General features: G+C 38.6%; 1 protein-coding gene across 1 annotated transcript; it reads right to left on the reverse strand.

Annotated features, from left to right (window-relative positions):
- Positions 1 to 209: 209 nt before the first annotated feature.
- jam3a (junctional adhesion molecule 3a) lies at positions 210 to 11,381 on the reverse strand. Its single transcript, XM_032510174.1, has 9 exons — positions 11,119 to 11,381; positions 6,060 to 6,131; positions 5,867 to 5,980; positions 5,516 to 5,668; positions 4,006 to 4,208; positions 2,725 to 2,824; positions 1,977 to 2,106; positions 1,811 to 1,862; positions 210 to 1,333 (listed from the first exon to the last, which is right to left on the reverse strand). The coding sequence occupies exons 1-9, from the start codon at positions 11,264 to 11,266 to the stop codon at positions 1,298 to 1,300; spliced, it is 1,008 nt and encodes a 335-aa protein (XP_032366065.1). The 5' UTR covers positions 11,267 to 11,381; the 3' UTR covers positions 210 to 1,297.
- Positions 11,382 to 25,496: the final 14,115 nt, after the last annotated feature.

The raw sequence follows: 25,496 nt of genomic DNA on the forward strand, positions 1-25,496 counted from the left end.
AAATTACTCATGTGTGCATATGTAAGACTACATGGATGACAAATTACTTTATTTTTGGAGTAGCCTGTTCAAAAAGTTCTTTACTGTCAAAAATGTACTAATCTAAGTCTTTTCACACATTTCTCGTCTTGCTGCTCTAAGATTATGTTCTAGTCTTTTCTCAAAATCAATCTGGCATTACAGTACACACAATACATTTGAGTCTTTACAACATTTACAGTTCAAACGGTTTTAATAGTAAGAAAATAACATGAAGAATAACAATAATATCAAATGAACAGTGGACATTTTACAACAGTTCCTGAGTTGTTACACAAATCCATGACACTAATGTTTGGAGTGACTGGCTCAACACTGCAGAACACCGGACAGTAAATACTGTAAATTTATTTCCAACAAACAGTTTTATTGCAGTATTAACAATAATGTATGGAGTGCAATGTATGACAATTAAAAGGTCAAAAATGCATGTATTTATGTACATTAAATACTGAGTCAAACTGGACAATATGTCCAATACTCATAAAGTAATTAGTAAAGCACAGAAGGTCACTTATACACAGAAACGGCACTCTAAAAATCATACTTTGCCACCTTTATAGTACATATATACTTTGCAGCATAGTGGGATATATAGTATTCAAACTGATGGTTTACTCTGTACTCGTACATACTTGTTATCATCCATGAATATAAGAGAGGCTGATGCATTGTGCCTTATGAATCTGAACTCATCAGCCATTTACAGTTTACTGCTTATTGCCTGTATAACTACAGTATATACAAAAACAAGTTGCACCTCTTCCCCATGTGCCCAAACTAGGAACATATTTATCTTATGAACAAAGATAATGTAAAGGAGTTTTGTAAAAGAATTTCAGTGTACTCAGTAAAAAGTTGAATTATAAAAGAGTATTTGCCCAAAAAAACTGTGAAGGAGTGTAGCTTCCAGCATCTTTTACGATACTGCGGGCCGAATATCAAACTCCACAGTTTTGAAATGGTTTTACTGTGTAATAAAAAGATTGTGGCAAATGAGTTAAAATAAACCAGTAAAAAACAAAGTTTTTAATGGGAATTAATGCTAACAGAGAAGTAAATAAAAAATGCTACTACTTTATAAAAAACATGAAACAGTACCACAAAATGATATTAAAATTACTTTGGCAAGTTGGTTTATTAGATTTTGATGTGCATCAGAGAATAATGTGCCATGTTACACCTTAAACCTTCCCACGTTAGGTTAACCTTTGTTTTTGCTTTCGTTGTGGTTGCACTTTGTCCCCCGTCTCAGCTGTCAAATGATAAATGAAGACTTGTGGCGAAAATGGCCCTGTGAAAAACAGGATTTATGAGATGAGTGTGCAAAACTGATGCATGAAACATGTGTTCATAGTAAGTAAGTAAGTAAGTAAAATTTATTTGTATAGCACTTTTCTCAGATGAAGATCACAAAGTGCTTCACAACAAAAGGAAGCATTTAACAACTCTCATAAATACAATACATCACAAAAAAACAAAAGAATAACACGTACACATAAGACCAGCCTAACCACCCTACAATCTAGTTAAAAGCCTCTTTAAAAAGCAGAGATTTCAACTGAGTTTTAAAATTTACCACACAATCTAAGCAGCGCATGGAAGGAGGCAAAGCGTTCCACAACCTAGGTGCAACAACTTGAAATGAGCGGTCCCCCCTAGTTTTAAAATGTGTAAGGGGGGCAACTAATAGTCTCTGGCCTGTTGATCTCAGACTACGTGAGGATGTACGCAGCAGTAGTAAGACATGCAATAAATGCAGACTGTTTACCTCATCTGCATCGCCATATACAACGCCATCATTCTGTGCTGGCCAGTTGTAGCTGAAACAAATACATACAAAAATACATTATAAAAATACAATATCCTTGACGTAGCGCAGAATCGAAAGACGGAAAAACATATTGCCTCTTTACTTCTTAACAGTTTATACTCACTTATTTTCATTGTGACCTTTTTTGTGGAAGCATCCACGTCTAAAGGAATGACAAATGGAGGCGGTCAAACAGACGAAAACCGTCACTGCACCAAACGACTTGAAGAAAATCCCGAGGTAGTCGACGTCATCTGCAACAGGACACAGAGAAGAAATCTTCACAGTTAGTGTTATGATCTGTAGCCAGCTATCCGGTAAAGATATCAAACGTTTGCTGCCAATACCTAGAAAATGTCATATATGTTATTAAACAAATGTCTTTTATGGTAGCTGATCACACAAAAAAAGTAAGACACAGGGTTCATACGCATTTCAACCAATACTTTTAAACCAGATTTCCCTGACTATGTATTCCTGAAAATCTCTGTCGACACTATACAATAAGAATAAAAATCTGTGTTAACGTTTACCCTCAGAAGTTTAACAATAACATGAACAACAATTTATGTGGTTCATAGTGGAATTTGTAATATCGCGCCCTGAACAGAAAGTTAAGGTTAGGACAATGTGAAATACATTTTTTATTAAAATATATTTTTAATCCCATATTAAAACAATTCCATTACTTTTCTAAAACTTTCCGGGTCTTTTTATTTTTCCAAAACATTTCCAGATCTGGAATTTACATTTTTCAAATTCCATAACTTTTCCAGTTTTTTTTCAAAACGTATGAACCCTGAAGACAGCTTTAGATAAAACTGATATCTTGTGATTGATGGAAAATAGGGACTCAGACGTTGGACACTCACAGACTTCCATCATTTGTGAGGGACACTGCGCATATCCGGCATCATTCCTTGCCTGGCAGTAGTACTCCCCTGCGTCCTCTTTCCTCACTCTTTGGAATTTCTAAGTAGAGATTTTTACAGATTTCTGAGTGCAATGACAGACAGCCACATTGTCAACAGAATGCTAATATCATTTTCTAAAGACCGATTGTCCTAAATCATGTTGTAACATATATTCATATGGAAATGTGTTTAGTAACATGGTTTTATACATATTTTGTCTTTGAAGTAAACCATAAACACATTACCTTGGCTTTGAATGCAACATCCTCCCGCTTTCATATGCCAGTTTTAGGTTAATCTGCCTTGCTGGCTATCTTTACACGCATAGATTAATCCTGCTATTAGTCATACGATGGTTCCAGTATTTATTTTTAAGATTAAGCTGTTTACATTTACATTACATAAGCTGTAATTGAGTATTATCAATGCTAAAGAGTCCCATGCACGGAACAGCCAACATTTGACGGAAGCAGATACTAATAAGGGAATAAGTTGATTTCTAATAATATGTGGAAGTAATAGTAACTAGTGGTGGGCGGATCGATCCAAATATCGATAATATCGATACCAACGTTGGTATTGATATTGGTCAATACTTTAGTTTTAGTTTGTGTCCAGTATGCACCGCTGTGGTTTCATCAAAGAGGCGACCTGTGTGAGGTCTGTGTAAGGGCTGCTCCTGTCACAGCGCGGAGCAGGCACACTTTGCTCCTCCTCCCCCCTCTTGTGATTCGATGTTGTACCGTCACATGACTCAGCGGCGCCAGGCAAACAAGCAAGCGAGCAGCCAGCGGCCCACACACACAAGCAGCAGCGAGACGGGGCAGAAGAATGGCAGAGAGGAAGAAGAGCGCTGTGTGGCTATATGTTCAGGCCAAAAATGAAACAACGGCAAGCTGTATCATTTATAAAAAGGTTGTAAATACAATGTTAACACAAGCATATAAAAATCCTGGGTTTTAACTTATTAAAAATCCCCAAATCACAAAAAAACACTTCATGTCTCAGGTCATGAGAATTCCTTTAGATTGAGCCATTTGATGACCCTAATGATCAAAAGGTATATTGGTATCAGTGATACTGGCCCTGTATTTACTTGGTATTGGATCAATACCAAACTTTGCTTTAAAAAACTAAATAAATAAAACTATTGTTTTTGTTGTTGCCATGCTTTTAGTGAAAGTTGACAATGTAAATGTAAAATAAACAAGTACTAAATAGCTATGCCCTCTTTCTCACCAGGCCTCCAGTGTCGGGGTTGATGCTGTAGGAAGAGTTGGCGGACCTCGGGCTGTTCTTGGGCTCCTGAGGGAGCTCCTCGTTGTTGTGGTACCAGCGGTACTGAGAAGCAGGGAAGCCCTCGTTCTCCAGACATCGCAGCTCGGTCGATGTTCCGACGGTGACCGCCTCTGGCACACGGCAGCGCGGCACAACAGGTTTCACTGCACACAGACACAGACACACATCAATCTACTGCAACTACTGCCTGCTCTTCTTATGATTAAGCCATTGGATTTTGTATTGATTTTTGGGGAAATACACTTATTTGTGTAAAAGCAAAGTGTGTCACACTAAAAGCATTAAACATCAAAGGATAAAGCAACACAGCAGAATGTACTAACAGAAAGAACCTAAACAAAAAAGGCAAAACATGCGTTCAAGAAACGAGGAAATATAAGTAGGTCTTGTGAATTAAAAAAGAACATAATATATAAAAATATATCAAAAGTGTTGCAATAAGTACGCAATATTTTGTCTATTCTGTGGAGCGCTGCGTCCCGTCCGTTGGCTGTGTGGCTTAGTTCTGTTTGATTTAGAGCTAGCTTGAAACGCTATAATGACCCTGTTTCATTGGCCAGGTACTGTGCCACCTGCACATATTAGTGCACGTCAGCGCACGGGTCGACTACGTGACAAACCCTATGGAGCGTACCACGTGTGTGCAGATTTTGAGAGAGTGACAGTGTTAGTCTGGTCAACATCACCGTGACAACAAGTTTTGAGGAAGTCACTGCAGCAGGCCCAGAAACAGTCTGGCACATAACTCCTTAAAACTAACACATCAAATTTATGTTTTCACTTTGTCGGTCTTGCCACGTATTAAACAAACAAAATATAAAAGTTAATTAGTGAGCTTTACAGGTGCTGGTCCACCTTTGTGCCAGCATCCATCAGACTTTTGAACAAACAATAACCCCCCTCCTATCCATCAATCCAGACTCTGACCTATTCTCCCTACCCACCCCTCCACTCGTAGCTACCCCCAGGGTTTTTAGTTTCATTAGTAATTTAGTATTTTACATTTATTTATTCTCTGGTATGATTAATACGGACTTTGTATTGCTGTATGTTGTGTTTGAATGTGCCTGACCACAAACAACGCTCTTTTGATTTGATTTGGTAAGCAGATGTTGCCGTTGGACTGAGTCAGGCTAGCTGTTATCACCTGCTTTCATCCTTTCTGCTCGCCATCGTAATCCACTGCTGGCTATAGCTTCCAATTTTAGGGGCAGGTATAATATTAGACAAATGTTGATTTTTTTTCCCTCTAAGTCTTGGCAAGAAAGCAAATACTCCATCAAAGTATTTGTTTAATATTAATATACAATTCATTGATACTCTTTAATATAAAAACTGAAGTGCACTATGATCTTCTCTTTATCTGTTAACCCACAAGAATGTAAAGTGTAGATGTGCTTTAAGTCTTCAATCCCAGACTAGTCAGTGGTGTGGTGCGTGCTCACTGTACCTCTTACTGCGAGACTAATGAGTATCTCATCAAAGTCCCTTTGATCGTCGATGGCGGCCACCTCACAGCGGTACTCTGCTGTGTCGGCCCGAGTGGTGTTAAGGATCAGGATGTTGGCGGGCTCTCTGAGCTGAGCTCTCTGCTCCAAGTCCCCTTTTAAGAGAGGGAAAAAAAACTCTTTACAATTGCTCATTCACATACACAGCGGGCTTTCACAGTTCACAGAAAAACAGAATTCAATGCCAAGTTCTTTCAAGGTACCATTCATTCAGCTAAGCTTTCAGCCCTGAGACATTACTTTGAAAGGCTGCGGCCTACGGGTTAATGGAGTTTTAAAAACAAGCGGTTTACCTGCTATCCTGTTTTGAAAGTACACATAACTGGGGACACCGTTCTTAATCTTTTTCCACTCAATCCTCGGGTTGTTTGTTGAGATGGACTCTATTAAACAGGTCAGCTCGATGGCTGCGGGGGAAACAGAATGCATCATGAAAAGAAAAGCTACTTTAGCTAAATAGGTTAGAGCAATTTTTCTGCAACTTACGCTCAAATTCATTTGCCCACACAACCTTGTCCGTGGTTCGGAGGATTACCCCAAGTGATGATGGGATGTGACCTGCGAGGGGAAAAAAAAGAAGGAAGACACTAAAAGCTGAGTAACCCTGATGGCACACAGAAGCATTTTCATTAGCAGACTTTATTAACTGGGCATGTTGCCTAATAAACGGTGGATTAGAGTGATAAATATAGAACCTCTCAGAGTCCCTTGGGATCTGATTTAGGGTAAACATTTCTTATTAATCACTTCACATTTCTGTTCTAGAAGATTAATACCTGGGTCTAAACATTAATTTCACATGCACAGCATAGACTTTGGGCATAAACTGACTCGTGGGAATAAATATACTGACAGTGTGTGATTTGGGTCCTTTTATAGTGGTTAATTGGATAATAAGTTGGCTGGTGATGTAACATTGAATGAGAGAGAACATGTTTTAAAAGTAAATTGCAGCAAAAATGAAATGTTTTTTTTATTGTTCTGGCTTTACCCCTGTGCACTGCATTTTAAATGAAACTAGAGACAGAAGTTAAAGTGCTGACTTCCAGCTTTGCAGCTTTTTGTTTGACACACCCTGGAGAGCAAATGTGGGAAGACTTTGAACCAAAGTCCCAGTGTGAGGACAATGCAGCAGCAGGACGACATCATAAGCATACTGACAAGGAAACCAAGGATTGTTTCAAAGACAAGAAGATCTCAAGATAGGATTGCAGTCATTTATAAACCAGGGGTTTCCTAATTATCTATAATAATTTAATTTAATGTTTATGTGTTTTGTATTTTAATTCAGCATAACTTGATTGGCTGCACGTACACAACCCAACATACTCTTGTACTGACAAGTACAAGAAAGACTAGTAGAAAGGAAGACTGTCAAAGAAAGTAAAAATAAAGACAATGCTTTTAGACTCAGAGTGGATGGGCTTGTCGGATTTCCATCAAAAACAAATCTGATGTCAGAATATGAGCATCTGCAAGAGTCTGGGTGACAATGTGCCTCTGAGGCATAGCTGGAATTGGGCAATAATGGGTTGATCATTAGAGCAGAACATTGTAAAACATTACAAGATATCATTTTTTATTTTTTTCAGGTTTAGTGAAGGAGCTTCTTCACCAAATTGTGACACTAATTCACACTGCGGTTCACGTGCTAAATAATTTACCCAACACAAAACAACTCAGAGCACAAAAATAACGACAGTGGGAATGTGGTTAAATTCAAAAGTATATTTAATCAACCATATCGTGTTTCCCCCCGGCACAAACAACACATGATGAGATATACTTATTTTAAGTTCACTGCATGAGTTCACTCCTTTGAGCAAACAGTGTTATTTTGTAAATGTCAGATTTTAATGGCAAGGGGCATGCATCACAAGTGTTATCAAACCTGGGCCAGCGGACCGAAAATCAGAGAGTAAGAGTATGGAGCGAGGGGTGTGAACCATCAAATTAAGAAAAAGATAATTACAATTTTAAATGTACACATAATTGTGCATGTGTCTGATTTAAAATGCTGAGGATAAATAAGCATGTTTCCCCCTTCCACTGGTATCCTACACTCAGCGTATTGTGCCTGTGCCACAATAGTGCCTGCAATAATTGCTGGGTATACATATGACTAACACCACCCATGCTGAGTAATGAAGGCATTATTGCTCCCATTGGGGTGGGGGTGGGGGGCTTCAAATGAAGGCTGAAATTAGATAACAATATAATTATCTGAGCAGGCCTTGAATACTGCAAGACATCCCCCCCATTTGCCCGAGGCACTGTGCACTCTGACTAACTATTTATTTAAAGCAGCCTCGTTTCCACACGGGTGAACCTGAGATGTACACGTAGCTAGCTAGCATATAGCCAACGCTTAGCCTGAAAGTGATGGAAACGTGGGTCCTGCCAAAGCATCCGGTCAGATAAACACAGCTGCCGACACTGACGAGATGTGACTCCCAGGTCTCATCTTGCGTCTATGTTGCTGACTTTCCCACCCTGTACATCAACAAGCTATTTTTAGCCCAGCTGTGACTGGACATCCCGGGAGACACAAGGAGAGCTCGTCCAACAAACGCTCCCTCGGCATATAGTGAGACAGAGTGAAGAGTTGTGGGCTGAATCTACAATAGAGGCAGAAAAACGAGGGACAAAGCAAAAACGACGGCGCTTTCAAATACTAGACATTTGATAGAAACTGCTACGAGTGGTCCACACTGCACAAGTATCACATTACAAAAAAAACCTCATTATTTCATGGATTGCAACATAGAAGTGTGTAATGTATTATTCTAAGTTTACAGGAAATTAGTTAATTATGTTTAGTTAAAGTCCATTTGCTTTCATAAAGCTGGAACACTGATAAAAGCTCCTTGGGGGCAAACATTTTTGCATGTCCCCCTCCCCCTTCTTTCTTTGGCCAGAAATGTCCAAAAAGCAAACTAGAACATGTTCCACAGTTTTTTGTCCTTATTTGTCACATTTAATAATAACTGACATTAAGAAGTTGGATGGTGCATGCACACTAGTGTAACCCCAAAGAAAAATTACTGCACAACTGCACAACAAAGTACAGTGTAGACATATCTTTAAAAAAAGAAAAAAAAAGTAGGCCGTGGGAAAGTATAACCACAGTCAATTAACATGACAATATGTAGCTTATTACTAGTACGAGTTTAGAATAAAAGTATTCAAACAACAATGGCTGGTCCTCCCGTGACACAATGTAGGCTGAAGACAATATTTTTGAATCATGAAATTAATCTCAGCGCTTGCTGGAAAGCGAACACAGGCTCATTTTTAATCCCTGTGTTTTTTATAAGTCATAGACAGAGTATAGGTCTATAGTGTGTTCTGAGAGAAATGCGCTCCTAAATGGCTGCATTCTGCAATCCTCTTATGCACTAAATATGAACACACTACCCATCCCCACTCCTGAAACAAAACAAAAAATAGCTCATCCAGTGCGTCTATTAAAAGCCTTTTTCCCAGACATTCCAGTGCAGTCTCTGCAAATATGCTGAAGGCAGAGTAAGCTGCAAGCAACATGGAGAGGTGTGCGGACCAAGGACCTCTGGGATTCACAGCATACTGGAGTGACTGTGTATTAACAACTAATCACTCCAGAAGATTATTCTAAGACAGTCGCGCTGTCATACGTACTTGAGGAAAATGTAAAAAAGGTGCACAGGAACTGTTTTCTAAAGCCACTGGCGACACGAATGACACTGGTGCAGGATCCCAGAGTGTATTAACGTTGTGATAGCTACATTTTTCGAGATACCAAATATGTCTGACTTTTGGGGTTATGTGCCATACAGAACGTGGAGTCTAGGGTTTGAAAAGTTCACTAAGTGTAAGCAAGAGCTGCAACAATTAGTCGAGTATTTGGTTAGTCAACTCAGCAAGGCTTCTGATTACTGAAAAATGTAAGATTTGATGTTTTTTACGATTGTAACTGAATATAATTGGATTTGGACTGTTGCTCTGTGGGGAATTGTAATGTTTAATGTTTCATTATTGACTTTTATTTTTTTAATTGCATTATTAAATGCTCTGTAGCACTGTAATGTAAAGTGAAATACAAATTAAATGTGTTATTATTATTGTTATTATTATTATTGGGTTTTCCCCGTTTTTTCTGACATTTTAAAGATGGAAAGATTCATCTATCAATCCAAAAGTAAGTGTTAGTTGCAGCCTAATATAAACATTATATATAACTTCAATTAGAAGCAGGAACAAGCTTAGGAAGTATACTGCCAGTGTGGAAGAACATGCTTTATTCAACCTTAAACCTACCTACAGTAAAGGGACAATCTGAAGAACTGGATGTTAAGGGATTGAGAAAATATTCAGGCAAAACAATCATTTTGTCTTCTTTAAACTAAATAATTTAAATGTAAGCACCAATGTGTGCACGTTGCGTCATGCATGAATTAAACAACATTACAACTGAATAATATGCATCATTCAAACCTAAAAGCAGTCTGAGGGCAGAATTCCACATGTTTAATATGAATCTAAAAACTTGAATCAGTTCCGCTTCTATTGGTAGTGAGTTTCAGAACCAACACACACTGTCGAGAATAAAAAGTATGAAGCTTTGCTTTGTCAGTCGCTTAGTCATTTGATTCACACTTGCAGAGGAGATGGGTCAACAGTTCTTACTAATGCAATGTGCCATTTGGTAATCACCCACTCCGCTGCTAATTGTCACCCAGCAGCAGGGTGACCTCACACCAAGTGCACACACCAGGGGTGTATACAACATATACATCACCCAGCATCAGCTACATTGATCAGCTCCAATGCTCCAGCTGTTGTTGTTGGGCAGGGCTGATGATGATGAGGCACGTCATCTCCAACGCCCCATGGCCGACTCTTTTTTTTCTTCATTTTCAGCACACTAATAACACCACAATCATCAATCAGCAGCACATGATCACTATAGGTCGATACACACACCTTTAGATGGGATGCAAGCTGATTCACACACTGGATTTAGCTACAGCAACTAGTACTGTATGAACTATATATATAAGTATAATATATGTATTTTATTTGAAATTTGAACTGCTTGTAACGTTGCCCTTCAATATCACAGGTCTGATACCTTAGGTCATGTGGTCGCCTTTTAATTTCACCCATAGTAACGTTATGCGTTGTTGTTTCTTTTATTCTGGAAATTTCCTTAATAATTAACACACGAACTAGCTAGCTAATTTCGAGGCTTTTGTTACATTTTTTCTACAATAAAAACAACGGTAACATAAACGTGAAGGTTACTACGTCTTTTGTCAGGTTTGACTCCCAACAGCAACGTAACAGAAAAATATCTCACCGAAAATTAAACCGTAACAAAACCCAATTTCAATACATAACGATAATGCTTTCTCGACAATACACAACCTGTTTATGCCAAGCTAACGTCTGTGTTCGAACGTTAGCATTGACAGCTCCGTTCTAGCTGGGATTTAACGGTAATGTTAGCCGCACCTCGTTAAGCGCAGCGACGTTTTTAGAATGCGGGGGATGAAGAATAACTCACCTAAGCTGGTGTACAGAACAAAACATGCGAGGAGTTGTGGAATCGCCATCTTGCAGCGTCTCAAATATCGGTTACGGGAGCACACACTCAGCACCTCTGAGAGGTTAGGTATGAGGATGGAGCAGAACAGACTGGTGGATGTTGCCATCGACGAGTTTCCATAGCTACAAGCTCTATGGGTAAGGGAGCCCTAAACGCTGTCTGACAGGCGATGGGCGGGGCCAGACAGTACTAACTCCTCCTCCAAAACCAACGGTGGAGTGAGTGTTTAGATCGTTTAATGTCTAATGTCGTCTGATGACTTCGGTGTGAGTCGGTGTAACCCTTCTGGAAAGATCTGCAGAGCTGGTTACAGACCAAGGGAATTGTGATACCACCTCTGACAGTGACGAATATAATATTTGGTGTTTTTGTTGAAGATGAGGTAGTTTGTTGTCAACAATTTGATGCTTTTAGAAAAACATTTTATACATAAATGCAGATATTTTAAGACCAAACCCTTCCTTATCCATTGGAAGAACAAGCTAAACCCTTTGTATAAGTCACCGAAACTGGTTAAGGATGGAAAAGCCCACGATTTGGTTTATTTACTTGAAACTACATCTAACTTAATTTGAGATAGTCCCTTTTATTTATTTATTTAATTTCTCTTATTTCTTTTTTTCTTCTTAATGTAGATTTGCTATGTATATGCTCCTATGTTTTGATTATTTGCTCGACCCAAGGAAAAAGTTCCTTTTTTTATGCCTTGTTTGTTTGTATATTTGTATTCTGAATGAATAAATATATATATATTTTTTTAAAGTACTGATAACCTGTGGTGGCGAGTAGTACATTTACTAAAGCACTGTACTCAAGTACAATTTTGAGGTACTTATATAACGTGACTTTATTCCTCTTTACACACATTTCCATTCCGTGCTACTTTATTTTCAGTGGTGGAATTTTAAAAGTCTATTTATTCAAGGCACTGTACTCCTCTGAGTAGCCTATTCTTTCATTGCTGTACATTTTGGAGCAAATATTAATCAAAACATTTTTATTATTATTATTTTTTTTATAAAAAATAAACGTTGCAGTCCTGTACAAAATACTTAAAAAATTAGCTCCACCTCAACCAACTACAACAGTAAAATCCTGCTTTTACAATAATGCATGAATAATAATAATCGGGTAGGCTATATACCATACTTTTAATACTTAATGTATACACATTATTACATTCCTCATTATTATTATTATTAGTAGTAGTAGTAGTTATCAGTTACATTGAGTGAAGAGCACTTTTATTTGCAATGGAGTATTTTTACAATGTGGTATCAGCAGTGGTGGAAGAAGTATTCTGCTGAATTTATACCATGAACCCCTTGATTGATTGTTTTGTAAAAATTAAATTCTGGGGGGGGGGGAATAGTAAGAAATTATGTCACAATTAGCGTGAGCCTAAAGAGACATTTTCTAAATGCCTTTCTTTTGTCCAACTTACAGTTCAAACCTCAAAAGTATTACACATACAGTAAAATGATCAACATAAAATCAATATCAAAATAGTCAATAAATGTCCTTTCAGTTGTTTCGTTGACTAATCACTTCACCTGTAACTTGTAATTTTGCATATGTTTTGTGTGCAAACAGGTAAAATAACTAGTAGCCTAACTAAAACTGACAAAGAAATGTCGTGTAATACAAAGTACAATATCTGATCTCTGAAATGTGGTGGAGTAGAAGTATGAAGTGGCATTAGTGTTATAGCCTACCATGTGAGTGTAGGACCTGCAGACTGAAGGACTCCTTTTGGTGTGTGGGGGGGGGGGGGGGGGTTAAGAAATAGGGTAAATAGAGTAAAGAGGACAGTACATATACACACACATACCTGGACTCAAATAAATACCTGGACACTTGAACACTTGACTTGACACTTGACTGATAATTTATGGTAAATGTCTTTTTATAGCCAAAGATATTACTATTATTATTGTTATGTTATGTTATGCTATGTCTTTTTTTTTTCTCTCTATACCGTATTTTTCTTGCTGAAAACTGCTGCTGGAAATTTTAATTTCCTTGCAGGAGTCATCCCAATAGGATTAATAAAGAGAAGTCTATATCAGTAGCAAAATGTTGCCTGTAAGACAAAGTTGAGGGCTTAATCAGCTCGAGGAATCTCTACAAGGGCATCGGGGCAGGTCAGGGGCAGATGGACGGTTCACAGACAGGAAATGCCTGGACACCAGTTTATCCTTTGGAACAGTTCTCCAAGAATACATTCACAGAAACAAATATTGGCAAAAACACCGATCGTGCTAAATGAAATGAAAACATAAGCAGAATATTTCGCAACAACTGAAATTTGTGTGAAAATAGCAGAATCCTCTGTTCTGTGCTGTGTGTCTATACCACTCACCCTTCTAAGATTTAATAAGTGTAATTTCCCCCAAGTTCTATCTGTTTTTATTGTTAGATATAGCAAATGCTTGCAGTCTTGCAAATCAACAGCAGGTGGCAGTGTAAAACCAGACATTAGTGCAGCTGCCTGTACTGTATATGGCAGACACATCCAAATTACTGCACCATTGTAGTATTATTATTATACGTAGTCGATTTTGTAATTCTTCGGAAAACCTTTGATGAGGATATTTTACATACAAGTTCCATTCTTAGTCACAGAAAACACAAGCTGAATTTAAAACCTGTCTTGCAGTAAACTAAAGTGTGTGCCCTTTAAATAAAACCCTGATCCACCCACTAAAAAAGACAAAGAGGGCAAAATAAAATAAATTAATTTTCTGCCTTGTTTGAATCATCCTGCACTATCAGACAGTGCTGCTCTCCCCCCCACTGTTGCAGTGCTGGTAACATATGTTGCTAAGCAATTATTCCTCCGTTGCGAGGCCCCATCTGGCTGCCCTTTGTCGAATCTTATAGAAAACTGTACATTTTCTATGATGCAGCAACACAAGTAATAATCAGGTGTGTACTGTTTTTTTTTTCTTCTGAGAAAAAGACTCACGGCCTTATTTTTACTGTAGTTTGACTGTAAGGGCATTTACATCACACTTGTGGAAAATCTGTAAATGAAATAAGGATGTCAACTGAGATTAATCCAACTCTGAGCCAAAGCAATGACACCATCACTGTAGCACAGCACGTCATATTACAGGTGTTGCTTACAGACACCTTCATATTCTGCTGTGTGTTGTTGCTTGTGCACTGTGAATGTATATCTTTGAATATATAAATATTGCAGCAACGTTTTTTTGGATTTAATTTCCACTCGTCTATCCGGTCTCCAACCCGTGAGCCCTGTTCCTGTGAGCTTGACAGACAGGCCTGACACCGGTCATGCTATTGAAGTATGCACTGTGTTGGAATAAGCACAGGATATGAAAGCATATCAGCCTGCATTATTATGCAAAATCTCCAGCAAAATGAAACAGCAAATTGTCTTTTAGGCTTACATAAAAGACGATTATAACACTGCAGGTGCTGCAGGTTAAATAAATGAAAGAAGTTTGCTTTTTACGTTCTTTCCAATGAGCGACGAGTTGACATATACAGTATATTAAGAAACATAGTCACTGTATTACAGTGGGCTTTTTTTTGTGCAGAATCTGGACAAAGGCTTTTTTTTTTTGCATGAAATTTGTATTCAGCATTTTAATTTCCATATACATCTGCATACAGTGCAGTTTTGCATACCAATGCTTTGTCACTCAATTCTATTTTTGTTACACTTTTATGTCATGACAGCATCCTCAGCTGTGTTTATTTTTGCCTTTTCCTCCTCTGCGTCCCTCTTTCCATGCATCTCGAGAAAGCCTTATTGCCGTCCTCCAAGGAGCCGTCCACCAGCTGCTGTCTGACTTTCCTCATTCTGGTCACCTGACTCCCACATCCTTCTGCATCACCTGTGTCTCATTTCCCGAATCAGCCTGCAGTACATACACCAGCCCCTTTTCCCCGCTCAGCTGCCAAGTTGTCATTGTTGCTTTGTGCCTTTGCTTTCCAGCCTCTGATACCTGGAACTGGAACCTGTCTAGTCTGCACCTGCCTGCATGTTTCCCTGACTTTATCCTGCTATCCACTGGACTCTACAACCTCAGCATGGACTTGCCAGTAAGCTTATCTATGTTGACCTTAACTATAAATCCCTGAATTGCATTGTCTGCATTTGGGTCCTATATTTCTTGATGCCCTGCACCCACCTGCCTGGCAGTAAAGGTTTTCAGATCTACAGTATTTCCTTCAAAGTTTGTTAAATAAACTGCATTATTCCCTCAAATTTAAAAAATAAAAGGGAGTTCAAAGGGCAGGCCTCTCATGCTTAGACCACACTTAAGTCATATTTTCCATCTGCACCCTTTTAAGCTATAGCAGAATACAGAGCAAGCAGTCTTCTGTAGAACATTTTGGTAAATTGACGTTATTATTGTGGAGTTCTGCAATACAGCCACAATAACTATTTCTTGTGTTATCTCAATTTAGACATTAAGGGAGATGGTTAAAGAACATGCAGGGTAAACTGGCGTTGCCGACTTGGCCTATAATAACACTGTGATACTGCATCATCATAAACCAATTCAGGCACCAAACATACCAGCCAAATGCAAACTCTTATTGATTTTTCTTTCACATATTTGGAGTGATAACGGGATCCAGGGCAAAACAATAAATGTGGCTCACATTGGTGCATGTTGATGTGAGCTATTGTAGTACACGATCTCTATGCTTCAAGCTAAATGATACATGGGTGGCATTGATAATGGCTCTCCGGCCTAAAGTGATCCAAAGAAATGCTAACGTGTTCTATATATGGCTGTGTATTGGTAATAATTGTCACACTTTTCTTGATGGATATTCTTTTCTCTAAGTAACCTTCTGTGAGTGTCAGAAACCTGCTCCCAACCCCCTTCCTGCAGCTATTATTACATGTGCATTTCCTGTCCTGCCAATATTTCTGCTACTTATTGTTCTTTTCCCCACTAATTCTGTAACGTAAGTCAGTTTTTAAGCTGGACTCTGCATTTCAACCTAAGACTGTGGAGAGTACTCGGGATGTGTTCATGCTATTTTTAGCCTCTGCTCTTTTGGAGTTTCACTTTACATATTAAGGATTGCAGCTGACACACATTCGGCTATAGCTTGCATGAAAAAGCTGCAGCCAGACAGTGTCTCCTCAGAGCAAGAGTGGGAGGCAGCTTAAGGTCCAGATATGGAGGCGGCTCAAATTTTCAGATCAGATGGGGAAGGCTAAGGAACAAAGCAGGAGAGGACAAAGTGTAACCTCATGCAGGCTGAGTGAGGGAGGCAGGAGTAACTTACAAAATGTAGGATTCAGAGGGGGTTGTGTTTTTTTTTAGCATGGCTCACAGCGTCTATGAATTTACAGCATTTTACTTTAAAGTATTGGCAGTTATCAAAGAAATGTTCCACAAAGGAAATTAAATATGGTTCATAGTGTTCCATTTAACTTGAATTTCACCTTTTGTTTACAGTACAGGTTGCAAATACATACACATTTATCATATTATTAGGTCAGAAGTCATCCAACATATTACTGGATGTATTAAAGCACTGTGCTGTACTACATCCAACTTAATGAGATTTTACTTGCCTGATGTAGTTTATAATACATATAGACGTTTATTTGTCATCATTGTCCAAAGCTTGCGTATTTGATATTTTCATAAATGTATAGTAACAGTATTCATTAAACACTATTTGAAATTTTGAAACTACTTTTCACTTAACTACATTTCACAGCTATAGTTACTTTGCAGATTAAGATTCTACACAAAGTGCCACAATAAATGTATCTTTACTTTTGATATTTTCAGTGCATTTTGCTGACAATACTTTTGCATTTTTATTAAAGTAAAAATTGGAATGCAGGATGTTTACTTCCAGCTGAGTATTTTTACATTATGGTATTGTTTCTTTTAAGTAATCAGTCATACATACAGGTACTTCTTCCACCACTTTTAAATGAATTATTCTACAGAGATTTTGCCTTTTGGTTGACACATCACTTGCAGGGGTTTTAAAGAAAAAACAGACCCTGCAGTGACCTCCATTTTAAATGCTGTTATATCCCTTTTTAAATAAATGGATCAAGCTTTGGCAAGAGCCAAGCTTTCCGGCACTCATGCATGATAATTATTTGCTGAAACGGCCTCTTCCACTCTTTATTTACTGGTAATTGGCCACCAGTATGCAACTTTACTCTGTGTTGCTGTATGCTCAGTATGAAGCAGTGTTGGTGTCAATATCTCAGAACACAAGAGCTGAATTATGTAACATGTCGTGACCAACACTCAGTGGTGGAAGAAGTATTCCAATTGCTTCCCAGATAGCAGGGTGACATTGATTCAGTTATTCAGATATTTTTTTTTTAATATCACAGTGTAAAAATACTTCATTGCATACAAGGCCTACAAGTCCTGTATCCAAAATGTCACTTCAGTAAAAGAACAGATGTAAGTAGGGAGGTGGGTATGGAGTGTAAACTGGTAGCTGAAGGGATGCCAGTTCACCTCCTAAGCACTGCCAAGGTGCTCTTGAGCAAGGCACAGAACCCCCCCCTCAACTGCTCAAGGTGCCTGTTCAGAAGTTGCAGCCCACTCACTCTGGCGTGCGTGCGTGCGTGTGTGTGTGCGTGTGTGTGTGTGTGTGTGTGTGTGTGTGTGTGTCCTCAAATATAAACTTTTTGTTTTATATATTATAGTTTGTATTACTGGATTATTTTTGTGTAGTGTGTACGTAACCTAGTTGGGCTAATTTGAACTACTTTATATACTGTTGTAGTTTAATCTATGATAATGCATCATGTTATTTTAAAACGTACTATAGCTTTAAAAGAAATGTAGTGGAGCAGAAGTAAAGTATACTGAAAATAGCCTCCTCGAGAGGTACCTCTTAAGTACAGTAAGTGAATAAACTTACGTCTGCCTTCCGAAGTTGTCTATATCGTTTAAATTACTGGAGACAGAAAATTAAAATCTCTCCAGAAAGATCTAGGATTTGATCCTCAGATTATGAAGATAGTTGAGCCTGCAGCTCATCTTGGTGAGCTATCCCTGAAACTCCAAATGTACATTCTGTCATTTGTTGTTCACACCAAAAATGTCCTAATACAGTATATTGAAAAAATACTAATCACTGATGAATACAAAAGTTAGAAAACCTTAGCATTTTGAGCTACTGCTGCCTTTCTCTCTGTTAATGTACTGTAGATTGACCTGACACTGACCTCGTGTGCAATGATCAAACAGAGGGGTGATAGAAATACCATCAATCATCTCCTTGGTTACCGCCAGTTACATAGCGATCAATCTATCAATCAGGTGGGGTTAGATACATTTTATAGACTCCAAGGGTGTAACTTTGGGATCTCTACTTTTGAGCAAAATTGAACTTCAAAGACTTCATTTCCTGCATTCTGGTGATATGTTCCACTACAATTTAAGCCTTTTCTGCATAAATTTATAATGCAAATGTCTTTATGTAATAGAAATTATAATCCCCCGCCAGTAAATTCCGCCTAGACACCCTGAAATCCACCAAAAAGTGACCAATCACACGTGGTAGAGCCATCACCTTTGCCCACTACCCTGCGTGTTCTCCATGTAAACTGTACCTTCGTTGAATTATTAGCATAGACCTATGATTATTAGTGAGCTGTTGCCTTCCCTTTGGTTACATAGGGACAGATATTAAGCATAGGCATACAGTAGGTTTAATAATGTGCAGTGAATCTGTATTGTCATATGTTTGTGATCTGTAAGGAAGCTAATACAGCTCCTCACCTTTTCTCTTCATCGGTGTGATCACTGAGTACAAAGAAGAAGCAGTCTAACCGCCATGACTACAAGAGTATTAATCATTTGGGAAGAGAACGTACTGATCAGCTGGCTGGCAGGCTAAATCAGTTGGTGTTGTCAAGCATTGTGGAAAGTTTCTATATTGGTTGCAATGGGGTTAACTCTCAAAGTTTTGCCAAGTCAAAAAACAAGAACTGACTATAGAGATTTAGATACACACACACACACACACACACACTACTGGGGTCACTTACAAATGTCTATACCACTACATTATAGACCAAATACCAGCTGATCTGAGCGGGGGGCTGATCTTTAGTGTAATATCTACATTGCCCATTATCAGCAACCATTCACCCAATGTTCCAAAGGCACATTCTGTTCACTATTCTGATATAATTTCAAACATTGGAGAACCCTTTTGCAATTATGTAAGCACGTGATGTAATCTAAAAAACTGCTGCCCTGGTTAAAAAAAAAACATGCAACTGATCTCAGCTGGCAGTCTGTCTGTAATGGAGTGCAATGGGAATTTCTAAGTGACCCCAAACTTTTGACCGGTATTTTGTATAAATTCCTTCTGTGTTTCTTACACACACACACACACACACACACACACACACACACACACCACACACACACACACACACACACACACACACACACACACACACACACACACACACACACACAGTAATAGAACTTTTGTTCTTGCTGGAAATGATGCAAAGTTTCACCCACAATGAATTTCATTACATTCAGAGAGAGGCTAAATGGAGCTGTGATGCTTTACAGCACATCATGAGTCAGAAAGTAGCATGCACTGCATCTACAGCTCTATTAGCACTGTGGTATTAATAGCGTTCACAAGTAAGTTGAAAGACATCACGATGCACAGGAGAGAAAAATGTTGAGACTTGATAATTTCAGTGTGAGTTTAGCGGTGAGCAGGCAGCTTTAAATTAAGATTTTTGCCTCATTTCAACACTAACTGCATTATTGCTTGGAACATCATATCTCGGTGTGTTATAATCACCGATAAGGAGTTCTATTTCTGGCAGTTATGTACACCTGTGGAGAGTGATGTGAATCCATGGCAACCACACACGTAACCTCTTGCTAAATTGGATTCAACAACATGATTTCATGTGTTTTACGGGGAGACTTCATGCTAAGTGTCGTAGTGTCACAGACATTGGATAACTTAACATTCAATTATTTCCGTTTCTGAGGTGAAACGGCGTCCAGATTCTGCTGCAGGTCAGTACTTTAAAGAAGACCAAGGGTGGCACTTCACTACTCCCAAATTTCCCCATGGGTGGGCTGTTCACAGGCTCAACTGATGACCACTGAACATGACAAGTGATTCTCTTTGGAGGGGCAGGGCAGAGAATGAAAGTGACTTTGAGGCCCGGAGTCCTCTTGCCAACGCATTATATGTCACTCAAATCTGCAGCTTCATAGACGAATAGAGATAAAAAGAAACAGTGAAGGCAGCAAAGTTGACGTGTTTTAGTCTGGTATTGGAATTCAAATCACCATTTTCATTAACATGACACTGTCTCTATCAGCACATTTCCAAATACAATATGCTACCAAAAGTGACTAAAACCGTAAATTAGGTGTAACAAAAATCAATAATTCACTGCAGAACTTTATTTTTTACCCGTTTAAAGTGTTATATTGTAATTGTAATACCATTTAACCACCACGTAATTTCCCATTTTATTGGGATCAATATCTATCTATCTATTAGACACAAATAAATAAAACACAAAATGAGGCTGGTATCTTGTGTAAACCTCTGCTGACCACTACTGGACGAAAGCATGAATAATACTGTGAGAGTGAGAGCTTATAATACCCCATAAACAGACATGCAGCAGAACATCTGCTGGGCAGGTTAGTCGGCTGCAGGCCGACTGACTGATGCTGCATTGGCCCTCAGTGTACACATCCAGATGTCTCTGTCACTAAAGCATCTGTGGAAGCTTTGGGGTCTGTGCTTAGTCACACCACCAGTGTACAGGTTTACAGAACATTGGAATAAAAGAAGTGCAAGAATTTGTTTTGGTTTTGGCTGAACATTATGGATTATGAATGCCGTAATTGTGGATTTAGTGGATGTAAAGTAAAGCCTTCCCCAATGTGGACATGAAAAGGTTGCCTGCTCGCAGTAGTGAAAGACTGAGAAGATCCCACCGATAGCGGAGATAGTGAGAGGGGAGGAACGCCAGATGTCGGGCAAATTCCATTCAGCCAGACTAATAAAAGGTAAGCCAATAAAGTTAATCCTTATTTCTTCAGTTTCAGATCCATGGAGATTCTTACAGTGCATCACTATATTCAATAACTCTTTTCTCATCATTGAAAGGATGCAATCATGCACAAACATCAACATAACAGAAACGCATTAAAAGAGGAATCTGATGAATCATGCATGTAACAAGAGCTATGATGAAAATAATCCTGAAGTTGTTTGTCTGGGCAGTGCAGCTGGTCCCTAAGCAGTCAAAATTCAGAAACATTTATACTCCCTTGCTGCCCTTTGGTAACACAAGTCTCCTTTAACAGAGCTGAAAAACAACAGCTTTGTTGCGTAAGAGATTATCTTAACTGCTCTTATCTTTTCTCTGCTCTGGCTCGTAGGAAATCAAATTGTATCGTGGAGAAAATGAAGAAAAACAATCTCTTCTGCGGCCTTATGAAGCAAACGCCATTATGTCATGTGTGGTGTGTCACTGTGGAAAGTTTTAAACTTATCAAGGCTCATGCGGAAGAATGTACAGTATAGACCGGGGGTCAGTACCAATATCAAAAGACACATTTTAGGATAAAAAAAACTATGTCTGGAGAACATAGTATTTGAGCCATTTAATAAAGGTAGAACAGCCTATAGTCTTAATTAGCCTATCAACACTATTATTAGGTGTAAATGAACGTTCATTCAAATGTTTTTGTCAGAATATAGTAAGGACCCAAGTGCAAATGAGAGTTAGCCTGGAAATCCAACCCCAAATCTGAAAGACCAAGGGTCTGACATGAAATGAAAGTTGCTCATCTTGAGGAGCGGCACCATGCGTGCATTTGAAAAATCTCACTGTACGCAATTGGATAACACTACGACCAATCACAACAACACGCGGGGTGATGTATCCAGAGCCCCATAAGCTTAGCTACCAGCAGAGCTAACTGGTAGATTAGACTGTAACTTTAGCTCGCCTCTGGCCCCGCCACATTAGATACACCGATGTGATTGGTGCAGCTCTCCTGTGGCCCCGCCTACATCAGATACACTGATGTGGTTGGTGCAGGTCTCTGTGGCCCATCTATATCAGATACACTGATGTGATTGGTGCAGCTCGCCTCTGGCCCCGCCTATATCAGATACACTGATATGATTGGTGCAGCTCGCCTCTGGCCCCGCCTACATCAAAATTCACCAATGTGATTGGTGAAAAGAAAGACAGCCCTCTATCTGAGAATAGAAGCTCAGATATTTTAATGAATATTTTAATGAATAATTAATTAGTTAATGTTTTCACTAGCCGTTAAGAGCTTTTCAGGCCTTACTATGTTCTGAGCTGCCACAAAACTAGCACTGGAGTTTGGAGATTTGATCCAATTCTTAAAAGAACATTTGCTCTCATTTTTGCAGAAGTTCCAAAATTGCTCTCTTTCTCTCATCCCAGCCGCACACTTTTCAACAAATGCAGGGTGCTTGTTTGGAAAATGTCTTTTAATAGGCTATTACTGCTTTTTTTTTTTTTTTGGTGCTAATTTCTAGCCGCAGATGAAGCATACCTGTAAGCCAGCAGCGTTGGCGGTGAAGCAATCAAATCTGTCCACGCGCTATTTCATTTTCTATTTAACTTTTAGACTTAGAATCCATGGCTAGCCAAGCTAGGGAAACTCAAGACTAGCCACCGCTGTGGAGGTTCAGCAAAATTTCGAGGATTACATTGGCTATGATGCAGATTTTAGTAGATTGAAATGTCAACATTTTATTCAGTGAAGACTACACATTTTTACATTTGAAAATAATATATGAACCACTTAAGGTTTACAACAATGATTATTCATTTCCATATATTTTGTCAATGGGATCTGCTGCAGAGGGGCTAAAGAGCCGCAGGTTGCAGATCCCTGGTGTAAGCCTAGTATGTTGTGGTGTTGTGTCAGCACTTCTGTAACTTTAGGTGAGGGTTGGGGGGGGGGGGGGGGGGGGGGGCTGTGTAATGTGACCTTGTTTTGCCATGCAGGAGTCACAGCACACTCTTGCACACCTGCCCTGACAGCAATTGTGAGAAGCTGACGGATGCTCCACCTTAAAAAAAATGGCTTGGTCATTGACCATAACAATCCCTCCATGCAGCGCTCTCTGCGGAGGTTTTAATGTGAAACCCTCCATGTGTCATGATTAGTCACACAGCTGTCTGAATAAACAAGGACATACCACACAGCTATTTAGGATCCATAACTTATGACTTATAGCTTCAGCTGAAGATGCCAATGAGCAAAGCTTCCGCCCAGCAGTAGCCATGCTGGTTTCTTGTGTTAGAGGGGGTTAGTTCTCTTTAACTTTCTTTCACTGAAACACTACGTCTGTGGCACGGTGTGCCGAGCTGTGAGGGAGGAGTCAGAGAGCATCACTCAGGCACTACCTCATCCAAATCTGATCATCACTCCATTCTGTATAACACCGGTATTGTTTTGTCTTTCCAAACCTATGAAGAGAAGCACTGTTCACATGCAATCACTTTACAAAGGTTGCGAAAGAGAAATGTTCCCTTCTCAGATGCATTTGAACAGAAACTATCCAGAATTTCACAATAAAAGCCAGGATAAAAACATATATGCGTAACAGAAATATTTTTATTTTGTGGTTGTTGCTTTTCTTATTATTCTTGTAATTCATCTGGCAACCCTTCAGGTTGATCTGATGTTCTCCTCGGGTTAGGAACCACTGTTTTTTCAGTATACACTCTAACTAATTTAATGTAAAATTTACAGTAACTTACAGGGAACAATTGGCCAGCAAGTTACCATGAATTATATTTTACAGTAAAGGTCCCGTACTTTCATTGACAGTATTTTGTGTATTTACTGTACAAAAAAATATAATTAAACAGTATGATTTTAGTTGTATTTACAGTATTGCTTGTTTTACTGTAGAATAAATAGTAATTAAATACTGTGATTTCAATTGCATTTACAGTGCTGGTTTATTTACTGTATAAATAAATAAATGAAGACAGTTTAGCACTGTTTTTATGTATTGTTTATGGCAATACAGTACTATAACAGTATGTATCAGTTAAACACTGTCAATTCAGTTTCTCAATGTACAATTTAAATATTGTGTCAATGTGATTTAACATTAGCAGCCTTAACAAAATCACCCATATTCTAAAATATAATTAACTGCAGACAACAAGAAAATTGTTAACAGTTATTTAAGATTTGATGAACAGGAACAGCACTTTACAGCATTCTACTGTAAAAATCATATGCTGTAATGTTTCTGTGAAATCTAAAGTTAATAACTGTGGATTTCACAACCATTATTTACAGTGTAGTACAATATTAACAGATAGATATTTCATTCATCCTGAAGGACATTTTAGGCTTTCAGTAGCAAGACAACCATAACACAACACATACATAAGAATAAAATTAAAAATTGAAAATCAGTCATAGAAATGCAATGACCATAATAAGGTGAGATACTTTTGTAGACTGTGTGGATTGAACAATGCAGTAGATCATGATAAAATATTGCCAATGACTATAAAATATAAACATAATAACCTATAACTGACTGACTGAATAGGCATAAGAACAATAAGTAACAGGGAAGAAGTTCTAAGATGTAAGATGTAGATGTTATGATCATAGTCCAGGTTGTGTATGAGGGCTAATATAACCAATAAGAAAGTTGTACAGCAGACAAGTGATTTGACTCTCAATAAATACATAAAGAAAAATAACATGCTTTCATACAGCGCACAAGAAATTATGTGAATTATGTGATATGGCCTTTACAGCCACCACACACTTACAGTATGAGAGCAACAACAACCAATGAGCGAATGTCTTTTGGCAGAGCAGCGTTCCCCCCCCCCCCTCCAGAATTTCAGAGACTTAGATTGGACATGATGCCAGGAGCACTGAAGCTGTTCCTGGCAGCTTCAACACCTTATTAAGAAACCTAATGATGTTTATGTATTTCAACTGTCACTGTCTTTAACATGCATATTCTTGATATGATGCTTTCATATGAGAAGTTGCAATTTAAGGTCTTGCTACACAGGTTGTAGTGTAAGATCAGACTGCCCATCACAGTCAAAAGTGGTTATTAAATAGTGATACAAATGTTCCAATGTGTTGTGAAAATATTACTAAGCAGGATTTCACTGCAGGACTAAAGAGGTCTGCAGACAAAATGGAGAATGTCTTTTAAGTCACCTTTTTTTTGGATTTTCTTTCATTTCAGACAGGAATATGACACTCACAAAAAAAAGGGAGGGGAGGGGGGGGGGGGGGGGGGAGACAGAC

Source organism: Etheostoma spectabile, chromosome 3, assembly GCF_008692095.1.
Source record: "Etheostoma spectabile isolate EspeVRDwgs_2016 chromosome 3, UIUC_Espe_1.0, whole genome shotgun sequence".
Classification (NCBI taxonomy): domain Eukaryota; kingdom Metazoa; phylum Chordata; class Actinopteri; order Perciformes; family Percidae; genus Etheostoma; species Etheostoma spectabile.